The sequence below is a fragment of the Macaca fascicularis genome, chromosome 16, assembly GCF_037993035.2.
Source record: "Macaca fascicularis isolate 582-1 chromosome 16, T2T-MFA8v1.1".
NCBI lineage: Eukaryota > Metazoa > Chordata > Mammalia > Primates > Cercopithecidae > Macaca > Macaca fascicularis.
The window spans coordinates 7,633,394-7,652,402 of NC_088390.1; the positions used below are offsets into that span (position 1 = coordinate 7,633,394).

The following is a 19,009-nucleotide window of genomic DNA, read 5'->3' on the forward strand; positions in this document are numbered from 1 at the left end:
AGCTTTGCAATATGGCGGCCGAGGCGGATGGACCGCTTAAACGGCTGCTCGTGCCGATTCTTTTACCTGAGAAATGCTACGACCAACTTTTCGTTCAGTGGGACTTGCTTCACGGTGAGTTTTATTCAGCATCCAATCCAAGTCCTGCTCGAGTGACCGTGGACCCTTAGTCCAAGGCTTGATCGGCGACTAAGTGACGGCAGTCACTGCCGCCACGCCGAGCTGAGCGGAAGTCACTTCTGAGAGGGGCGGAAGTGTCTCGGGCCCCTTAGAGGGAGGACGCCATATTTGTGCCAGTGGGGAAGTCATCGGGTGGAATTACTTCTTTGTGAGATTTGAGCTTTAGCGACAATGAAAGACGAAAAGACTCAACCTTTATAAAACAAAATAAAAGTCAAGTCAAATCATGCCAACCTTTATTAGATCGCTAGCAGGGTTAAGCTTAATTCAAAGCCCCTGATGAATTGGGCCTTCATTGCACCCCCAAAGGCTCCGCCACCCTGATTGCTTTCTTTCCAGCCTCCAGGTTTGCTCATAGTCTGATTTCGGAATAATTTGCCTCCCTTCCTTTTTGATTGCGAGACAGCTCCACAACAAGGCCCACCGTCAGACCATTTGGGAAGCGTCAGTCTGCCCCTCTCTTGAACTCGTGGGGCACTTTGTTTTAGCCGCATTCATGACCCGTGAGAGTCTGACTCCCACTGGACCAAGCTCCTTGAGGGGAAGGCTTCAAAGCTACATAAGTTGTAGATGGCCAGGGCATAAAAGCAAGTCCTGAAAGGGTAAAGTTTAGTCCCTGAGTAGGGGCCAGGGACAGTCAGAGTGTTCAAGAAAGAGTGGTATGGGGCGGGCACGGTGGCTCACGCCTGTAATCCCAGCACTTTGGGAGGCCGAGGCAGGTGGATCACCTGAGGTCAGGCGTTTGAGACAGCCTGGCCAACAGGGTGAAACCCCGTCTCTACTAAAAATACAAAAAATTAGCCGGACATTGTGGCAGGCGCCTGTAATCCCAGCTACTTGGGAGGCTGAGGCAGGAGAATCTCTTGAACCCAGGAGGCAGAGGTTACAGTGAGCCGAGATCGTGCCATTGCACTCCAGCCTGGGCAACAAGAGTGAAACTCCGTCTCAAAATTAAAGAAAAAAAAAGTATGAAGACTTGTCTTTGGTGAGAGAAGACATGTGAAATGGGGCACCCATTGGCCCAGAGAAGGGAGATAAAGGATTAAAAAACTCTTGGGCATTTCTTAACTTGGCATTTCTTAACTTTATACGGGGAAGCAATGGAGAGCCGTGGAGGTCAAGCCAAGTTTGGATGTTAATTTATAGGGAAGGGAAGATTGGATGTGGCAGGTGGTAGGCATTGGAGAAAAGCTGTTTTGGAAAGTAATAGTCTGGGGCCCAGCGCGGTAGCTCGAGCCTATAATCCCAGCACTTTAGGAGGCTGAGGCAGGTGGATCATCTGAAGTCAGGAGTTCGACACCAGCCTGGCCAACATGGTGAAACCCCGTCTCTACTAAAAACACAAAAATTAGCCAGGCATGGTGGTGTGCACCTGTAATCCTAGCTACTTGGGAGGCTGAGACAAGAGAATTGCTTGAACCTGAGAGGCAGAGGCTGCAGTGGGCTGAGATCGGGCCACTGCATTCCAGCCTGGGTGACAGAGCAAGACTGTCTCAAAAAAAAAAAAAAAAAAAAAGTATAGTGGTTTGGAGCAGGAAAGACCAGGCCTTTTTCGCTGCCCTCCGTCCCTCCTCCCCCCAAGACAATGCAAGACCGTGGTGTGGGTAAGAGGGGTTGGGGAGAGCCCACAGGAGCTTCAAGCCCTGGCCTCGGTTTCAGACATCTCCTGTCTGCTTACCCTTTTTTCTCTCCTCAGTCCCCTGCCTCAAGATTCTCCTCAGCAAAGGCCTGGGGCTGGGCATTGTGGCTGGCTCACTTCTTGGTATGTCTCTTATCTTTCTTTCCTGCTGTTGGGTTGAGGTGGAGGTTCTGAGAGGCCGTCAGCTGTGTGGGCGTTCATTCTGTAGCTGTTGTGTTGCATCCCAAAGAATGGAGACTCCTCAGTCCTACTTTTCTCATCTTTCCCCTAGTAAAGCTGCCCCAGGTGTTTAAAATCCTGGGAGCCAAGAGTGCCGAAGGATTGAGTCTCCAGTCTGTAATGCTGGAGCTAGTGGCATTGACTGGGACCATGGTCTACAGCATCACTAACAACTTCCCATTCAGGTGAGGGGCTCACTCTTCCTCCCCAAGGGTAATACCCACAACTCTAATGGGGATTAAGGTGAGGGAGGTTACAGGGCAGGAAAGTGGCCAGGCCGGGTGGCTAGTGCCTTTAACCCCAGCACTTTGGGAGGCCAAGGTGGGTGGATCACCTGAGGTCAGGAGTTCAAAACCAGCCTGGCCAACATGGTGAAACCCTGTCTCTACTAAAAATACAAAATTAGCTGCGTGTGGTGGTGTGCACCTGTAATCCCAGCTACTTGGGAGGCTGAGGCAGGAGAATCACTTGAACCTGGGAGACAGAGGTTGCAGTGAGCTGAGATTGTGCCACTGCACTCCAGCCTGTGCATGAAGATCTGGAGTTTTTTTTTGAAACTCTGTCTCAAAAAAAAAAGGGATGAGGGGCCAGGAAAGTTTTAAGCCCTTTTAAAAACCTAATCATCACCAGTGGAGGTGACCTTGAAAAGGGGTGAGCATCCCAAGAATGGCCACGATTGAGAATGAGCCAATCCCGTGCGGGGGCTGTAGAGAAGTGTGATCAGAGCATGGTGTCCCTGGATGGATGGGCTATGGAGGCTTTCCCTGCCTCTTTCTAGGCCCGCCTTTCTTCCTCCCAACTCTTGACTCTGCAGCTCTTGGGGTGAAGCCTTATTCCTGATGCTCCAGACGATCACCATCTGCTTCCTGGTCATGCACTACAGAGGACAGACTGTGAAAGGTGCCGGGGATTTCCCTAAGAGCAGGCTGTGTGGTTCCTGGGAACCCTGCTGGGAACTCAGGCCTGGGAAAGCCAAATGATGTTGGGAGATTGACAAGGACTCCTGTCTCCCCACCCCTAGGTGTCGCTTTCCTCGCTTGCTACGGCCTGGTCCTGCTGGTGCTTCTCTCACCTCTGACGCCCTTGACTGTAGTCACCCTGCTCCAGGCCTCCAATGTGCCTGCTGTGGTGGTGGGGAGGGTGGGTACCGGGAGCAAGGGACAAGATGTTGGGGGGCAGGGTGGAGGGGAAAGAGTGGAAGGTCAAAGTGTAGGGGTATTGGACTTGGGGGAGTATGGGAGGAGCTCAGGTGACAGAGCCAAAGGTCTCAACTCCTCCCCCAGCTTCTCCAGGCAGCCACCAATTACCACAATGGGCACACAGGCCAGCTCTCAGCCATCACAGTCTTCCTGCTGTTTGGGGGCTCCCTGGCCCGAATCTTCACTTCCATTCAGGTGAGTGCAACATCTTCCTTCTAGAAGGCACTAAAACCTCATCTTTCTTCTCCCAGCTAAGGGCCAAAGCTGCCCCGCCAGGATCCTTTGTCCATAAGGGAACCTTTCTTGAGCTATGCTGAAGGGTAACACTGGCTCTGTCTCTTGCAACCAGGAAACTGGAGATCCCCTGATGGCTGGGACCTTTGTGGTCTCCTCACTCTGCAACGGCCTCATCGCCGCCCAGCTGCTCTTCTACTGGAATGCAAGGCCTCCCCACAGGCAGAAAAAGGCAGAGTAGAGCCAGCTACTGGAGTCATTCCGTTTCCACTCATTCACCCAACCTCAGGGTTCTCCCCATCTGAGCCAGCCTGCTGGTGTGACTTACTCATCCTCCATTCCTCTGCATTTGCAGACTTTCTAAGCCAGGGTTGGCTGTAGTGGAAACAAATGGTTGATGGATCCAGATCCTTAGAAAAGGAGAGGATGGGGGTAGAGTCTCCTAAGCCAAAATTTTGACATTTGAGTGCTTTTCTAAGCCCTGTACATGAACTATTAACTCAGTCATTCAGCCAAGCCTCCTCCTCTAGCAGCAATTTCCAGCTGTTTAACACCATCCTGGGTAAATGTTTTACCCTGTCCTCCAGCCTCCCTGCTTCCCTTCTGGCCTTAGAAGATGGAGCCTGGAAGGCAGAGTGGAGGGGACTGGGGGCCTGTGGCTGCCTCCCCGCCTCAGCCCGGCTGGGACTGTCTCCCAGACCCCAGTGCTGAGGTGGGGGAAGGGGGACGGAGAATGACTCAGGCAGGGCCCCAGGGTGGGGTGAGGAGGTTCCTGCTCTGGCAGGTCTAGGCGGAAGGGAGTGGAGATGGGGCTGGTTCCTGCTGCAGTGAGGGGAACAGATGGGACAATAAAGACTGGAGACTCAGTTGAATAATACAAAACTGTGTTTAATACTACCAAAAATATAACTGTTTGTTGTGCGGCTCTCCCTGGCTTTCGTGGGAGGACTGCAGGCGGCGTCTGCACTGTAGTCCAACAGGAGAAAGGGTTGACAGCCTGGGGTAGGGGATGCTGCTGGATTAAAAAAGGAGGATGAGGCACGTCCGGTGAGGTCTGAGTCCACCAGAGTTAGAGGTGGGTTAGGGGCATGGGGGCACCAGAAAGGGGAGGATTGTATGGAGTGGGAGAGCCAGGGGGCAGGTAGTGGGTATAGGGGGGCAGCAGCTCCCCCTGGAGCCTAGGGTCACTCTGAGGGAGGGAACACGATGAGGGGGCCTCCAGTTTGCAGTGGGAAGAGCTGCAGAGAGAAACAAGAGGTTAGAGGGCACTTCCCTGGGTTGGAGGTGAGTTCGACCAATTCTGGGCAGACAGGGTAGAGCTTGCCACCCACCCAGCCCTGGCTACCCAGCCCGCTGGGCGCAGCAGGCATGGAAGCCGACCCGGGGATAGAGAGCCCGCGGCCCTGTTGGGGCACGCTCGGGAGCGGGCTTGCGTGCTGCACGGCTGTTTTCCTCTTGGGGCTGGGGAGTCAGGCCAGGAAGGGGCAGAATGGGCTTGGCCTCTCCTTGCCCTGGGGGCTGGGAGAGGAAGCTGGGTCACACACAGGCCAGAAGCAGGGGGGAAACAGGGCATCTAACTAGGACACAATCGCATCCAGGGGTCCGTCACCGGGCCCTGCAGGGCTATCACCTTCAGACTGAGATGGAAACGCCCTCTGGGAGAACCCTGACCCGCCCCACCCTACACAGGTCCCGAAGGTACTGGCGCCTGTGCCCGCCACACCTTGGCCGAGAGTGGCCTCTGCTTGGGTGGGCTCCCGTCCTCCGCCATCCACCCCCACCAAGGCTCCAGGAGAGGGGCGCATGGGCCCTCCGTCTTCAGCCCGTTTCCCAGGCACTCACCCATAGCTGCCGGGCAGGTAGGCTGTCGAGTAGTTGGGGGGTCTGTACCCAAAGCCTCTGCTAGGTTGGGTGGTCGCGTACCCCGGCCCCCAGATCGCGCCGACGCCGGCCAGGCTACCTCTTCCCTGTCCGCAGCGGGAAGGTCCGGCGCCCGAGCTCTTGGCCTTGCGCCGAGGGCGGTACTTGTAGTCGGGGTAGTCGCGCAGGTGCCGGGCGCGGAGCCGCTTGGCCTCCTCCACGAAGGGCCGCTTCTCGTCCTCGTCCAGCAGCTTCCACTGCGCGCCCAGGCGCTTGGAGATCTCAGAGTTGTGCATCTTGGGGTTCTGCTGCGCCATCTGGCGGCGCTGAGCGGAGCTCCACACCATGAACGCGTTCATGGGCCGCTTCACCTTCTCCAGGGGCAGCGCCTCGGGGGCCGCGGGGCTTCCAGCGCCCTCCCGCTCCTGGGGTCCCGAAGATGAAGACGCAGAAGCCTTGGGAGCAGGAGGCTCCAGGCTCCAGGCCTGGTCCTGTGAGGAGCCCGGTAGCGCCATGGGTTGGGAGAAGCCTTAAGAGGGCGTCCTGAATGCCCTCCCCTCAACGTGAAGCGTCGATCCTGAAAATGGAGGGGTCTTCCCAGTCTGGAGTCGTTGCCGAGGAACTTGGGTCCTTAAAAAGTGTATTTTATCCCCAAGCCCAGCGCTTAAACTAGAGCCTTTGCTTCCAACCAGTTCGGCACACTTTGGGGAGAGTCGAATGCAAAATCCGCTGTCTGATGCCCCGGCACTGAAGAGGTGCTGCTCTGAGGCCTACTGAATGGGGAGACCCCCCCGGTCCCTCTCCCCGACCCGCAGCTGCGATCAGACCGACCTTCCGTGGAGGGGGTAAACCATAAACCGCTTTGTGGTCTCCGGAGTTGCCGCAGCTGCCAGGCGCGGATGACCCAGAACTCTCCCACCTGGGCTCAGCGTTTGTGGCAGGCGGGCCAGCCCTGGGAACAGCTTTTAAAGACTGACTCCGCCCCTGTCCCTCCCAGAACACTGCACCTCCTTAAGGGCGCCAACATCCGCTGCCCGTAGGTAAACCCAGGTGTCCTGTTTGTCCCAGCCCCCAACACCCTCAGGGTGCCACGCCCCCCCCACCCAAGACCTGATGTCAGGCCTTCCAGCCCGTGGCTGATTGCCTCCCCTCCCTGAGCACAGGCAATTTAAAGCCAATTCTTTCCACAATGGGATCAAGCACAGGCGGATCAAGTGCCCTCAGGGCCTGAGTTGTGCTGAGAGGAGCTTGGGAGCATCCCCGACCACCAACTCAAACCCTTTCCTGGCGCCTGTTGCTCCTCAAATCCCAGACCTGCCCCTGGGGCAAGAAAGGCCGAGGAGAGAGACCATTTTTGTTTCCTGAGTCATTCCAGCAGGTGCTTGGGCCGTGATTCAACCCCTTTCCCAAGTGAGAAAACTTAAGCCCTCCCAACTCCAGTCCCTAAACCTAGATTTCTCGACTGCCATTGAATTATGGCAAGTTTTATCTTCAGTCCTCCCAGTCATGAGGGGGGAGCCAGGAAACCTAGGACAACTCGAGTTGAGAGGTCTGTGATGTGCATGCCGGATGAAAAGCCTGGAGCCAGATCAGAACACCACCAAGAAGGCCGGGCCCCAGGCTCCAGAGGCTGCCGTCAGGGAACCCTGCTCCTCATTCTGCCCAACGGCCCAGCCCAAGCCCCAGGCCTCAGGTAATCGGATTAAGCAGCCTGCCTTGGCTCTCAGCTTCTAGCAGGAACAGCTCCAGCTCTGAGCAGCCCTGCCTAGCCTGTGCCGTGACTCAGGGTATAGGAGTGGCCCAACTCCCTCCATCAGCAAACTTGGGGGAGGGGAGAAGCAACAAGGCACAAGCCCCCCTCCTCTGGACCAGGAGGGAGAACCTGGGCCTGGGGAGTTTAGGAATGTCAGGAATTCCCAGAAGTAAGACCATCTTTGGGACAAGAGACAATGAGAAGTCAAGTGTGGAGGAACAGAAAACAGGAGCGGGGGGTCAGGGCAGGTCAGTCCTAGAGAAACAAAGGGACCAAACTGGGGACAACGGCACAGGAGCCAGAGAGCCATTTGGATTTTTTTATTCTCTTTTTAAATACTGTACAGTGAAAAATAAATACGCCTTCTCATCCACCAGACAAGGTTGGTCCCCTCCCCCGGGGGACCTTGTCACCCCCCTTCATACACACCCCTGGTTCTACTCCAAAACCTTCCCCGTGCCTCCCACCCACTTATCTCTTACTATCCCCGTCTTCCACAGTGATGAGGCCCCAGAAATGGGGGGTACAGGATGGGAGGAGGGATAGCAGGGGAGGCCCCCTGAACGGTCAAATCTGGGTGGGTCAAGGAGCACCCCCCACCAACAGGTGGAGAATGGGGGTGTTCAGAGAGAGATTGGGGCATTAGAGGATAAAGGCACATCCAGTCTGATGGGGAAGGAGAGAGGCTCCCCTTACCCTGGGGGTAGGGTGGACAAGAGGGAGGGGGTATGACCCTGTTACACACCCCTCCACTAGCTCCTGGAGGTTGGGGGGTACCCAAGCTGCTGTGCCACCCCCCTCCCCCCTAGATAAGAGCAGCTCCAGCGCAGGTCAGTTGGGCCTGTGAGGGCCATGGTGTTGGGCAGCAAGCGAGATGGAGAAGGGAGGGGTGCAGGCTGGAGGTTTTATGAAACCCCATTCACCATACTACCCAACTCCAAGGGGGCGGAGAGCTCCCCATTCTCCGAGGGGCCCTTAGGAAGCTTGCTGACAGAGTCACCCTGAGGGGAAAGTGGAAAAGAAAACAGACAAGCAAGAAGCGGTGAGTAGAAATTCAGGTGGGAGACATTTCTACCATCCAAGCCCTCCTGGCATTTGGTGATCCAGAGGTTGGTTCCCCCATGATCCAGTATCTCTTACTTGGGATCCACAAAATGTGAACCACACTTTCCTCTCTATCCTATTCAAAGTTTACACTAGTCTAAACTCCACCAGACACCGCTGCCTCTGCAATTCAGTAAGAGATTTCTTTGTGAAATTTGTTGTGCCCTCTGCCCCAGAGTAACAACAAAAAAGGGATGGGTAAATCACATCTTGCCTGCCTACCTTCTGTCCTGAAAGAGAGTCCTCTGAGGGTTTAGTGCGTTCCAGGGGTGGCCGCTGGCGGCTCTGAGACTCTGCTCGTGAGATATAGTCAGCCACAGTCACTGGGGAAGGCAGGAGATTAAGACTTTCAGATGGAATTCTGGTAGCCAGCCCAAGACACCCACTGAACCCGAACCCCTGATTTTCACAGGGTAGGAAGCATCCCATTCTCTCAGCTCTGAGGAAGGATTCTGGTGTCCAGAGTTGGCTGACCTGGCTGGCGGTCTCCACTGATAGAACCATCAGTCCGATTACCACGGTTACGGCGGCGGCGGCTGCGATTACGACGTTGAGGTCTTGATTCATCTTCTGTAGGGCAGGAAAAAACCAGAGTCACACATCTAACCTCTCACCCTCGATTCCTACCCATGTCTAACTTTCCAGACTCCAGGCACACCCTCACCCAGGCCATTCTCTGTCATGTTGGGCCCATCTGATTCCAGGCCTCCATCCATGACGGTCCTGTCTTCATCAGTGCGGCGGCGGCGGGAGCGGCGGCGCCTGGCACTTGCTGGGGGGGGTTCCCCAGGTTCTGAATCAACCGGGGGCTCTGGTTCAGATGTGTCCAATAGGCTGTAGGGATTACTGTCTGGATCCTTCAGCACTGGTCAGAGGAAGAAGAGGAGAAGGTGGCATTCAGGTGCCCATCATCTTTTGTTTTGGCCCATATTCATGAACCCAGCTGTCTGGTACCTGAGCTAATAGATGAAGAATTATATCTCGAAGTGGGCCGGGGGGCAGGTGGGGGTCCCCTACCCCGGCCCCCAATCGGCCGCCTCCGGCTTTCTTCCCCTCGGGTTGGGGGATCCCTGTCGCCAGGCCCAGCTCGGTTGGGTTCCTCTCTCTTCTCTGACTCAGTCTCTGAAGCTGTAGACACATCTGAGCTGGGGCCTGAAGAACACAGTGGGATTTATTCACGGCCATTCGTCCTACCTCAGGATCCATCACATTCCCCAAAATGGAAGAATTCTCCCTCTCACTCACAAGTCCCCCAGCCAATCAATCACTTCTTTATCATCTCCATCCCAGATTTCCCCAAACTTCCATCCAGACCTCTGCCTCTACCCACAAGCCCTGCCACTCCCTGCCTCCTGTTCCCAAGCTGTCTCACCATAGGCAGGACCGCCTGTCCTCCGGCCACGGCCACGGCCCCCATAGCTGCCCCCATAGGTTCGAGTCGCATGGAGGGAGGAGGAGGAGCTCTCATCGGTGCTATATCCAGCCTTGTCACTGCCACCGCTGCCCCGCCCACTCCCAGGAGGGCGAAAGCCCAGCCCAATCTGCCGAAGCTGCTCATCAATTTGCAACCTCTCCAAGCGAAGCTGCTCTACCTCCTGGTTGGGTAAAAGACGGAAGAAGAAGCGAAAGGAGAAACAAGATCAGTGCCTTTCTTCATGCTTCTCCACCCTGACTGTCCCTCTATATCTAATCTCTTAGGAATGCAAGGAGAAGGAAGACACTGGCTAAACAAGGAAAATTCTGGGACCCAACCCTATAGCCCCAAATTTCCACAAATGTTTTCTGTTCTACATGGAGAGACAAACAGAGCACCAAAATTCCTGAGTTGACCCCTACAGCAGTCTTAGTTCAAACCCTTTCCACACCCAGCTCTGTCCTCTCCCAGCCTGGGTACCTGCAGGTAGGAAAGGTGATACTCCAGCAAAGCCTGGGCATTGCTGATGTTCTCTCGGGTGCCAACAAAAATGAAGGGAACCATTCCCTGGAGAGCAGAGAGCAGAGACGATGGATCAGAAAGGAAAATGAAATGGAAGGATTAACCCCGCCCAGTGTCCTAGGGGAACCTGCCCAGTGGGATCATTCTGGGCTCTAAATCTACTAGGGTTAAACAAGTTTCCGTACTCCACCCTCTCAAAGGACAATCCCAGCCCTAAGAGGACAACCCCATTTACTTCTGGAAACCAATCTCTATGCCCACTTGCCCCGTACCCATACCTCCTCCCTGGGGTTCTTCTTGTCATTATCCCCTTCCACTCGAACCCTCACCACACCAGATTTATCCACAATCTCCTGGATCACTTTCCCATTCTTTCCAATCACTTTGCCTGGAATAAGTAAAGGAGGAATTAAGCCTTTTTTTTTTTTTTTTTAGGAAATAAGAATAAAGCTGATAAACCGTCTTCCAGCCTCATTTTCTTTATATGGATTCCATTTACTTCATTCTCCTGCTTCTAGTTTTCTGATGTGTTTTTACAGGACAAAATGTTACAATCCCTAGAAATTTATTCTTTCATTTTTATCACTCCCATTACAGACTGTTTCTCTGTCCTTGTGAAACTGAGAGTCCTCAGGGAGGTGCCAATCCTGGATACAAGCTCAGAATCACTGTAGAGAATCTTGATTCTGACCTCTAACTGTATATACATGCCACCAACTCACCAACCAGGTTCCTGGGCACTTGCACTGAGTCCTCAGAAAACTCCAGGTAGCTTCGGGCCTGTCGGCAAGCCTCGGGAGTCTAAAGGAAGAACAGCGGGGAGTTGTTACTAAAACAGAAGACCAGCTGGGTGAGGTGGCTCGTGCCTGTAATCCCAGCACTTTAGGAGGCTGAGGCAGGCGGATAACTTGAGGTCAGGAGTTCAAGACTAGCCTGGGCGATATGGTGAAACGCTATCTCTACTAAAAATACAAAAAATCAGCCAAGCATGGTGGCTCACGTCTGTCATCCCAGCTACTCAGGAGGCTGAGGCAGAAGAATTTCTTGAACCCAGGAGGTGGACATTGCAATAAGCTGAGATTATGCCACTACACTCCAGCCCGGGCAACAGAGTGAGTTAGACTCCGTCTCATAAAGAAATAAATTAAACAAATAAATAACTTAAAAAAAAACCAAAAAAAAACAAAAAAACAGAGGACCTTGGCCAGCCACAGTGGCTCACACCTGTAATCTCAACAGTTTGGGAGGCTAAGGGAGGACTGCTTGAGGCCAGGAGTTAAAGACAAGCTTGGGCGACACAGATCTGGTCTATTTTTGTTATTTTTTGGTCTCACTCTATTGACTATATTGCCCAAGTTGGTTCAGTGGCACCATCATGGTGTATTGCAGCCTCGACTTTCTAGGCTCAAGTGATCCTCCTGCCTCAGCCTCCCAAGTAGCCAAGTAGCTGGGGCCACAGATGCATGCCACCATGCTCAGTTAACGTTTTTTGGTTTTCTTCGGGGGTAAAGACAGGGTCTCTCTATGTTGCCCAGGTTGGTCTCAAACTCCCAGGCTCAAGCGACCCTCCCCCCTCCATCTTCCCACTTCAGCCTCCCAAGTACCTGGGACTATAGGTACGCACCACCACTTCCAGCTAATTTTTAAATTTTTGTAGAGATTGGGTCTCACTATATTGCACAGGCTGGTCTCAAACTCCTAGGCTCAAGTGATCCTCCCACTTCAGCCTCCCAAGGTGCTGAGATTACAGGTGTGAGCCACTGTGCCCAGCCTGAGGCTTATTTTCTACTTCGGCCTCTCTTCCCTCTATCCAGAAGAAAGACATCCTTTGCTGACCTCCCCATAGATGCGGAAAGTGCAGGTCTCTTCACCCAGCTCAATGGCAGTCACCCCAGGTACTTTTCGGGCCTGCTGGATGTTGGCACCATGAGTCCCAATTGCCAGTCCCATCAGGTCCTCTCGCACTGTGAACTCCTCTTGGAAGGCTGCTGCCAACTGCTTGCTTGTCTGAAAGGAAAAGTCACTATAGGAATCATGGTGGTAGAATCTCAGAACACAGTCCCAGGCACATGACCCTTAGCATAACTTCAATAAGGAAAACTATGTGATATTAACAGAAAGCTAGAACCACTCTGGAGTCCGCTGACCACCAGGACCTGTGTGGAAAGGTCAGGAACTTTTTGTTTTTCCTTTGAGACGGAGTTTCACTCTGTCGCCCAGGCTGGAGTGCAGTGGCGCGATCTCCGTGTCTCGAGTTCAACTGATTCTCATGCCTCAGCCTCCCAAGTAGCTGCGACTACAGGTGTCCACCACCACTCCTGGCTAATTTTTGTATTTTTAGTAGAGATGGGGTTTCACCATGTTGGCCAGGCTGGTCTCAAACTCCTGACCTCAGGTGATCCACCCGCCTCAGCCTCCCAAAGTGCTGGGATTACCCGTGTGAGCTACCATGCCTGGCCAAGGTCAAGAACTTTTAATTCCACCCCTACCTTCCAAATACCAATGGTTTGTGGGGGAGGAAAGGTAAAGAGGGTAGAGTTTGGACTGAGACCCACCGAAGTTCTGGATTTGGCCCTAAGAGTATCTATCCCTAACAGTATCTATCTGTGTGATCTTAAAACAAACACTGCCTCTTGTGTCATCTGCTAAGTGATTATATCCAACTTATCTTATTCTCAAGACTAGCAAGAGGATTAGACAAGGCTGGTGTGAAAGTACTTCTCACAAGGTACATGCAAGTGTAAGGAACTCTTACCTTAACCAAACGAATATCAACTCATGCCCATATAAAACCCAACAACTTAAGTAAAAAGTGAGGGGTAGGCTGTGCACGGTGGCTCACGCCTATAATCCCAGCACTTCGGAAGGCTGAGGCGGGCAGATCACGAGGTCAGGAGATTGCATGGTGAAACCCCGTCTCTATTAAAAATACAAAAATTAGCTGGGCTTGGTGGGGTGCGCCTATAATCCCAGCTACTTGGGAGGCTGAGGCAGGAGAATCGCTCGAACCAGGGAGTCAGAGGTTATAATGAGCCAAGATCATGCCACTGCACTCCAGCCTGGTGACAGATCAAGACTCCGTCTCCAAAAAAAAAAAAAAAAAGTGAGGGGTTAAGAAAAACAGAAAATGTGCCTATAGAACACCAGGCTTTCACATCATTTCTCAATCAGTCTTTAGAGGAACCCTTGGGTTCAGGGGCAGGAAGACAGAAAGGTTTTAGAAGAGTGAATCCCATGTTGTAAGCGCCAAATAGAAATAATACCTGAAAGGAGACATTCCTTGATTGTAATACACTACTTCCCACTTCCAAGTTGGATAGGACTGAATTGCAGCAAGGATTTACACCAGGCAAGAAGAGAAAGTTGGGAAAAGAAACTAAGTTGAGTGTTCAAAATCACTACACTAGGAAGGGAGGGGAAGTGATCTACAATGACTTATAAGAGTCTTCTAGATAAGCCTGCAGAACAGCTGGGTTTTCTTTTTTTTGTCTTTTTATTGAGATGGGGTCTGTCACCCAGGTTGGAGTGCAGTGGCATGATCTCTGCTCATTGCAACTTCTGCCTTCCTTTTTTTGGTATTTTTAGTGGAGAAAGGGTTTCACCATGCTGGCCAGGCTGGTCTTGAACTCTGGACTTCGTGATCTGCCCACCTCGGCCTTCCAAAGTGCTGGGATTACAGGCCTGAGCCACTGTGCCCGGCCGCTTTCAGGTTTTTAGAGGCTTCACTACTAGGCATGACTGATTAAATCACTGACCATCAGTGACTGCCTTAACCTTCAGCCCCTCGCCCCTCTCCCCTCCCAGGAAGCTGGTGGGGGTGAGGCTGAAAGTTCCAACCCTCTAATCATGAAGCCACCTAGAGGGGCTAGCCATGAATCAACTCATCAGCATACAAAACACACATCACTGGAGATTCCAAGGATTTTACAAGTGGAATGCCAGGAGCCTGGTCAGGAGACCAAATATGTATCTCTCAGTATCACAGAGCCTGTCAGTCCTACTGGTTTTACTTGTAAAATGTATCCTACGTAAAACTACTCTCTCTCTCTTCCTTTAGCACTCCAGTTCAAGTTTCTCACCTGGACTACTGTGCTCTGTTCCTGCTTCCGTTCTTGCCCCCCTTTCAATCTATCATTGAAACAGGAGTTTAAAACAAGGCACTTTTGGCCGGGCACGGTGGCTCACGCCTGTAATCCCAGCACTTCGGGAGGCCAAGGCAGGTGGATCACGAAGTCAGGAGATCGAGACCATCCTGGATAACACAATGAAACCCCGTCTCTACTAAAAAAAAAAAAAATCAGGCGGGCGAGGTGGCCGGTGCCTGTAGTCCCAGCTTCTTGGGAGGCTGAGACAGGAGAATCAGTTGAACCCGGGAGGCGGAGCTTGCAGTGAGCGGAGATCGCACCACTGCACTCCAGCCTGGGCGACAGTGCGAGACTCCATCTCCAAAAAAAAGACAAAACAGAAGGCACTGTGAACTCAATGGCTTCTCAGTATACACACAATAAAATCCCTCTCAGCCTACCGTACATGTCTTACATGATCTACTTGCTGTCTGACAAAATTTTGTATCCGTCTCCCTTTGCTCACTCTGTGCTAACTACACAGGTTACAGTGAGCTGAGATCGCACTACTGCACTCCTGCCTGGACAACAGAGCAAGACTCCATCTCAAAAAATTTAAAAAATAAAATAAAATAGGCCAGTGTGATGGCTCATGCCTATAATCCCAGCACTTTGGGAGGCCAAGGCAAGTGGATCCCTTAAGGCCAGGGGTTCATCACCAGCCTAGCCAACAGGGTGAAACTCCGTCTCTACTAAAAATACTAAAATTAGGGTTGTGTACAGTGGCTTATGCCTGTAATTCCAATACTTTGGGAGGCCAAGGCAGGTGGATCACCTGTGGTCAGGAGTTCAAAACCAGCCTAGGCAACATGGTGAAACACCGTCTCTACTAAAGAAACAAAAATTAGCCAAATGTGGGGGCGCATGTGCCTGTTATCTGAGCTACTCAGGAGGCCGAGGCACAAGAATCGCTTGAACCTAGGAGGCAGAGGTTGCAGGGAGCAGAGATTGCACCATTGCACTCCAGCCTGGGTGACAGAGGGAAACTCTGTCTCAAAAAAAAAAAAAAAGAAAGAAAGAATTAGCCAAGTATGGTGGCGTGCACTTCTAATCCCACCCACCCAAAGGCTGACATGAGAGGATCACTTGATCCTGGCGGGTGGAGACTGCAGTGAGTTGAGATCCTGCCACTACATACACTCCAGCCTGGACAACAGACTGAGATTCCATCTCAAAACAAAAAACAAAAACAAAAAATAAAGTTTGTATTATCTGAAGGTAATAGTAAATTTTTCCTGCCAGTGCCCTGAGCAGGATCCCTGAAGAAGTCAAAGATTATCATGACCCAGCAATTGCACAGCCACAGAAAAAAGCCTCCCAAAAAGATCAATTCACTTGATAAATGGAAATGGGTATTCAAATACACACACCCTATTCACTTAGAATGTTATACTACCAAGGAAAGGGAATCTGACAATTACAGGATGTCAGAATTCAAAAAGATCTCATAGAAATACTCTAGTCAGGCTAGGCGTGGTGGCTCACACCTGTAATCCCAACACTTTGGGAGGTTGAGGCCAGCGGATCACTTGAGGTCCATAGTTCGAGATCAGCCTGGCCAACATGGTGAAACCCCATCTCTACTAAAAAAGACAAAAATTAGCCAGGTGTGATGGCACACACCTGTAATCCCAGCTACTCGGGAGGATGAGGCAGGAGAATTGCTTCAATCTGGGAGTTGGAGGTTGCAGTAAGCCAAGATAGTGCCACTGCACTCCAGCCTGGGCGACAGAGACGCTATCTCAAAAAACAAACAAACAAAAAAAAAAACAACAAAAAAAGAAATATCCTTTTTTTTTTTTCTGAGATGCAGTTTACTCTTGTTGCCCAAGAGTAATCTCGGCTCACTGCAAGTTCCACCTCCTGGGTTCATGCCGCTCTGCTGCCTCAGCTCCCCAAGTAGCTGGGACTACAGGCGGCCGCCACCACGCCCGGCTAATTTTTGTTAGGCTAATTTTTGTATTTTTAGTAGAGATGGGGTTTCACCATGTTGGCCAGGCTGGTCTTGAACTCCCAGCCTCAGGTGATCCACCCTCCTCAGCCTCCCAAAGTGTCGCGATTAGAGGCGTGGGCCACCGCGCCCAGCCATATCTTTTTTTTTTTTGAGACAGAGTTTTACTCGTCCCCCAGGCTGGAGTGCAATGGCACAATCTTGGCTCACTGCAACCTCTACTTCCCAGATTCAAGCAATTCTCCTGCCTCAGTCTCATGAGTAGCTGAAATTACAGCCGTGTGCCACCACGCCCACCTGAATTTTGTCTTTTTAGTAAAGATGGGGTTTCACCATGTTGACCAGCCTGGTCTCAACTCCCAACCTCAGGTGGTCTGCCTGCGTCAGCCCCCCAAAGTACTGAAGTGCTGGGATTACAGGCGTGAGCCACTGCGCCCACCCTAAAAAAGAAATATACTAGTATAGGCTGGGTGTGGTGGCTCACACCTGTAATCCTAGCACTTTGGGAGGTACAGGCAAGTGGATCTCTTGAGTCTAGAAGTTCAAGACCAGGGCCGGGCACAGTGGCTCACGTCTGTAATCCCAGCACTTTGGGAGGCCAAGGCAGATGGATCATGAAGTTAGGAGTTTGAGACCGGCCTAGCCAACATAGTGAAACCCCGTCACTACTAAAAATACAAAAATTAGCCGGGTGTGGTGGCACACACCTGTAGTCCCAGCTACTTGGGAGGCTGAGGCAGGAGAATTGCTTGAACCCGGAAGGCGGACGTTGCAGTGAGCTGAGACCACGCCATTGCACTACAGCCTGGGTGACAAAGTGAGACTCCATCTCAAAAAAAAAAAAACCATTCAGCCCAGCATGGTGTCTCACGCCTGTAATCCCAACACTCTGGGAGGCCAAGGCAGGTGGATCACGAAGTCAGGAGATCGAGACCATCCTGGCTAACATGGTGAAACCCCGTCTCTACTAAAAAAACATACAAAAAAATTAGCCGGGCGTGGTGGCGGCCGCCTGTAGTCCCAGCTACTCGGGGAGCTGAGGCAGCAGAACGGCATGAACCCAGGAGATGGAGCTTGCACTCCATCTCCATCCAGCCGAGATCACGCCACTGCACTCCAGCCTGGGCAACAGAGCGAGACCCTGTCTCAAAAAAAAAAAAAAACACAAAAATACGTTCAAGACCAGCCTGGGCAATATGGCAAAACCACATCTCTATTAAAAATACAAAAAATTGGCCAGGCACAGTGGCTCACGCATGTAATCCCAGCACTTTGGGAGGTGGTAGATCACTTGAGGTCAGGAGTTCGAGCCTAGCCAACATAGTGAAACCCCAACTCTACTAAAAATACGAAAACTAGCTGGACATGGTGATGGGCTCCTATAATCCCAGCTACTCCGGCGACTGAGGAGGGAGAATTGCTTGAACCCAGGAGGCAGAGGTTGCAGTGAGCCGAGATCACGCCACTGCACTCCAGCCTGAGCGACACAGCAAGACTATGTTTCAAAAAAAAAAAAATTAGGCTGGGTACAGTGGCCCACGCCTGTAATCCCAGCACTTTGGGAGGCCGAGGCAGGTGGATCACCTGAGGTCAGGAGTTCAAGACCAGCCTGGCCAACATGGTGAAACCTCATCTCTACTAAAAATAAAAACATTAGCTGGGTGTGGTGGTAGGCGCCAGTAATCCCAGCTACTTGGGAGGCTGAGGCAGGAGAATTGCTACAATCTGGGAGGTGGAGGTTGCAGTGAGCCAAGACTGTATCACTCCATTCCAGCCTGTGCAACAGAGCAAGACTCCATCCAAAAAAAAAAAAAAAAGAAAATTAGTTGAGCATGGTGGCACACGCAAGTAATTCCAGCTACTGAGGAGGGTGAGGTAGGAGAAACACCAGAACCTGGGGAGTCAAGGCTGCAGTGAGCCATGTTACTCCAACTTGGGCAATGGGAGTGAGACCCTGTCTCAAAAAAGAAAAGAAAAAACGAGGCTGGGCGCAGTGGCTCATGCCTGCAATGCCAGCACTTTGGGAGACCGAGTTAGGCAGATCATCTGAGGTTAGGAGTTCGAGACCAGCCTGGTCAACATGGTGAAATCCTGTCTCCACTAAAAAACACAAAAATTAGCCAGGCGTGGTGGTACATGCCTGTAACCTCAGCTACTCAGGAGGCTGAGGCAGCAGAATGGCTTGAACCCAGGAGGTGGAGGTTGCAGTGAGCCGAAGTTGTGCCATTGCACTCCAGCCTGGGCAACAAGAGAGAAACTCCCTCTTGAAAAAAAAAACAAAAAAGAATAAAAGAAATGTTCTAGTTTACCTATTAAGTTGTGAGAATGAACAAATAGAAAAAATATTTTAAATATAAAATTTAAAAAAAGAAACACTCTAGCCTACCGACCTCACTGGCACAGATGAAGATAAATCTCAGCGTAATGAAATTATTTGCCAAAAGACAATTATTTGACAAGACTTAGCATTCCAAGTCCAGTGGTATGCCCAGTGTCCAAATGGTTCTCAAATATATCCTGCAAAGTCGTTTGGTTTCCACAGGTGATTTGGGGGTGTTGGTGGAGGTAAGAGCCATGTCCACTTTCCACTTTTAGACAGAGCTGCTCTGACTATTTTATGCATTGTGGTTCCAAGCAACATTTAACTTCATCAAAAAGGGTGCCATCGGCTAGGTGTGGTGGCTCACGCCTGTAATCCCAGCACTTTGGGAGGCCGAGATGGGTGGATCACATGAGGTCAGGAGTTCGAGACCAGCTTGGGCAACATGGCAAAATCCCATCTCCACTAATACAAAACTGAGCCGGGTGTG

General features: G+C 51.8%; 3 protein-coding genes and 1 long non-coding RNA gene across 14 annotated transcripts in view; 2 read left to right on the forward strand and 2 right to left on the reverse strand.

The window, feature by feature from the left end:
• MPDU1 (mannose-P-dolichol utilization defect 1) lies at positions 1-4,353 on the forward strand. Of its 10 annotated transcripts, none has more exons than XR_012425212.1 (7): positions 1-114; positions 1,877-1,942; positions 2,091-2,223; positions 2,817-2,938; positions 3,060-3,178; positions 3,322-3,432; positions 3,587-4,353. XR_012425212.1 is itself a non-coding variant. In XM_045375430.2 (7 exons), the coding sequence occupies exons 1-7, from the start codon at positions 12-14 to the stop codon at positions 3,710-3,712; spliced, it is 744 nt and encodes a 247-aa protein (XP_045231365.1). In that variant the 5' UTR covers positions 1-11; the 3' UTR covers positions 3,713-4,353. The 10 variants fall into 10 exon arrangements, 8 of the variants coding, with proteins under 8 accessions (XP_045231365.1, XP_005582831.1, XP_045231364.1 ...); XM_045375430.2 differs by having other exon boundaries at positions 2,853-2,938; XM_005582774.4 differs by having other exon boundaries at positions 2,096-2,223; positions 2,853-2,938.
• Positions 4,339-6,270, reverse strand: SOX15 (SRY-box transcription factor 15). The gene is made up of 2 exons (XM_005582771.4): positions 5,314-6,270; positions 4,339-4,709 (listed from the first exon to the last, which is right to left on the reverse strand). The coding sequence occupies exons 1-2, from the start codon at positions 5,844-5,846 to the stop codon at positions 4,541-4,543; spliced, it is 702 nt and encodes a 233-aa protein (XP_005582828.2). The 5' UTR covers positions 5,847-6,270; the 3' UTR covers positions 4,339-4,540.
• Positions 5,712-10,587, forward strand: LOC123569442 (uncharacterized). Its single transcript, XR_006693135.3, has 2 exons — positions 5,712-7,024; positions 8,601-10,587. It is a non-coding gene; the product is annotated as an uncharacterized lncRNA (long non-coding RNA).
• Positions 7,390-19,009, reverse strand: part of FXR2 (FMR1 autosomal homolog 2) — a 26,431-nt gene continuing 14,811 nt past the window's right edge. Inside the window, exons 8-17 of one of the 2 annotated variants that reach the window (XM_005582769.4) lie at positions 11,961-12,131; positions 10,847-10,925; positions 10,403-10,512; positions 10,083-10,169; positions 9,561-9,783; positions 9,143-9,340; positions 8,853-9,053; positions 8,663-8,758; positions 8,411-8,511; positions 7,390-8,085 (exon numbers count right to left, since the gene is read on the reverse strand). In XM_005582769.4, coding sequence (XP_005582826.3) covers positions 7,990-8,085; positions 8,411-8,511; positions 8,663-8,758; positions 8,853-9,053; positions 9,143-9,340; positions 9,561-9,783; positions 10,083-10,169; positions 10,403-10,512; positions 10,847-10,925; positions 11,961-12,131 — 1,362 coding nt within the window. In that variant the 3' untranslated portion in view covers positions 7,390-7,989. The remainder of the gene's footprint in view (positions 8,086-8,410; positions 8,512-8,662; positions 8,759-8,852; positions 9,054-9,142; positions 9,341-9,560; positions 9,784-10,082; positions 10,170-10,402; positions 10,513-10,846; positions 10,926-11,960; positions 12,132-19,009) is intronic. The other variant, XM_005582770.4, reaches the window with a different exon arrangement.

What these genes read in the sequence shown, in the direction of transcription:
- MPDU1 (XM_045375429.2), top strand. Translation starts at nt 12, where the DNA reads ATGGCGGCCGAGGCGGATGGACCGCTTAAACGGCTGCTCGTGCCGATT. An exon ending in TCAGTGGGACTTGCTTCACG is followed by an intron (nt 115 to 1,876) that starts GTGAGTTTTATT and finishes TTCTCTCCTCAG; the next exon opens with TCCCCTGCCTCAAGATTCTC. An exon ending in CAGAGGACAGACTGTGAAAG is followed by an intron (nt 2,939 to 3,321) that starts GTGCCGGGGATT and finishes CTCCTCCCCCAG; the next exon opens with CTTCTCCAGGCAGCCACCAA.
- SOX15 (XM_005582771.4), bottom strand. Translation starts at nt 5,846, where the DNA reads ATGGCGCTACCGGGCTCCTCACAGGACCAGGCCTGGAGCCTGGAGCCT. An exon ending in TACCTGCCCGGCAGCTATGG is followed by an intron (nt 4,710 to 5,313) that starts GTGAGTGCCTGG and finishes TTCTCTCTGCAG; the next exon opens with CTCTTCCCACTGCAAACTGG.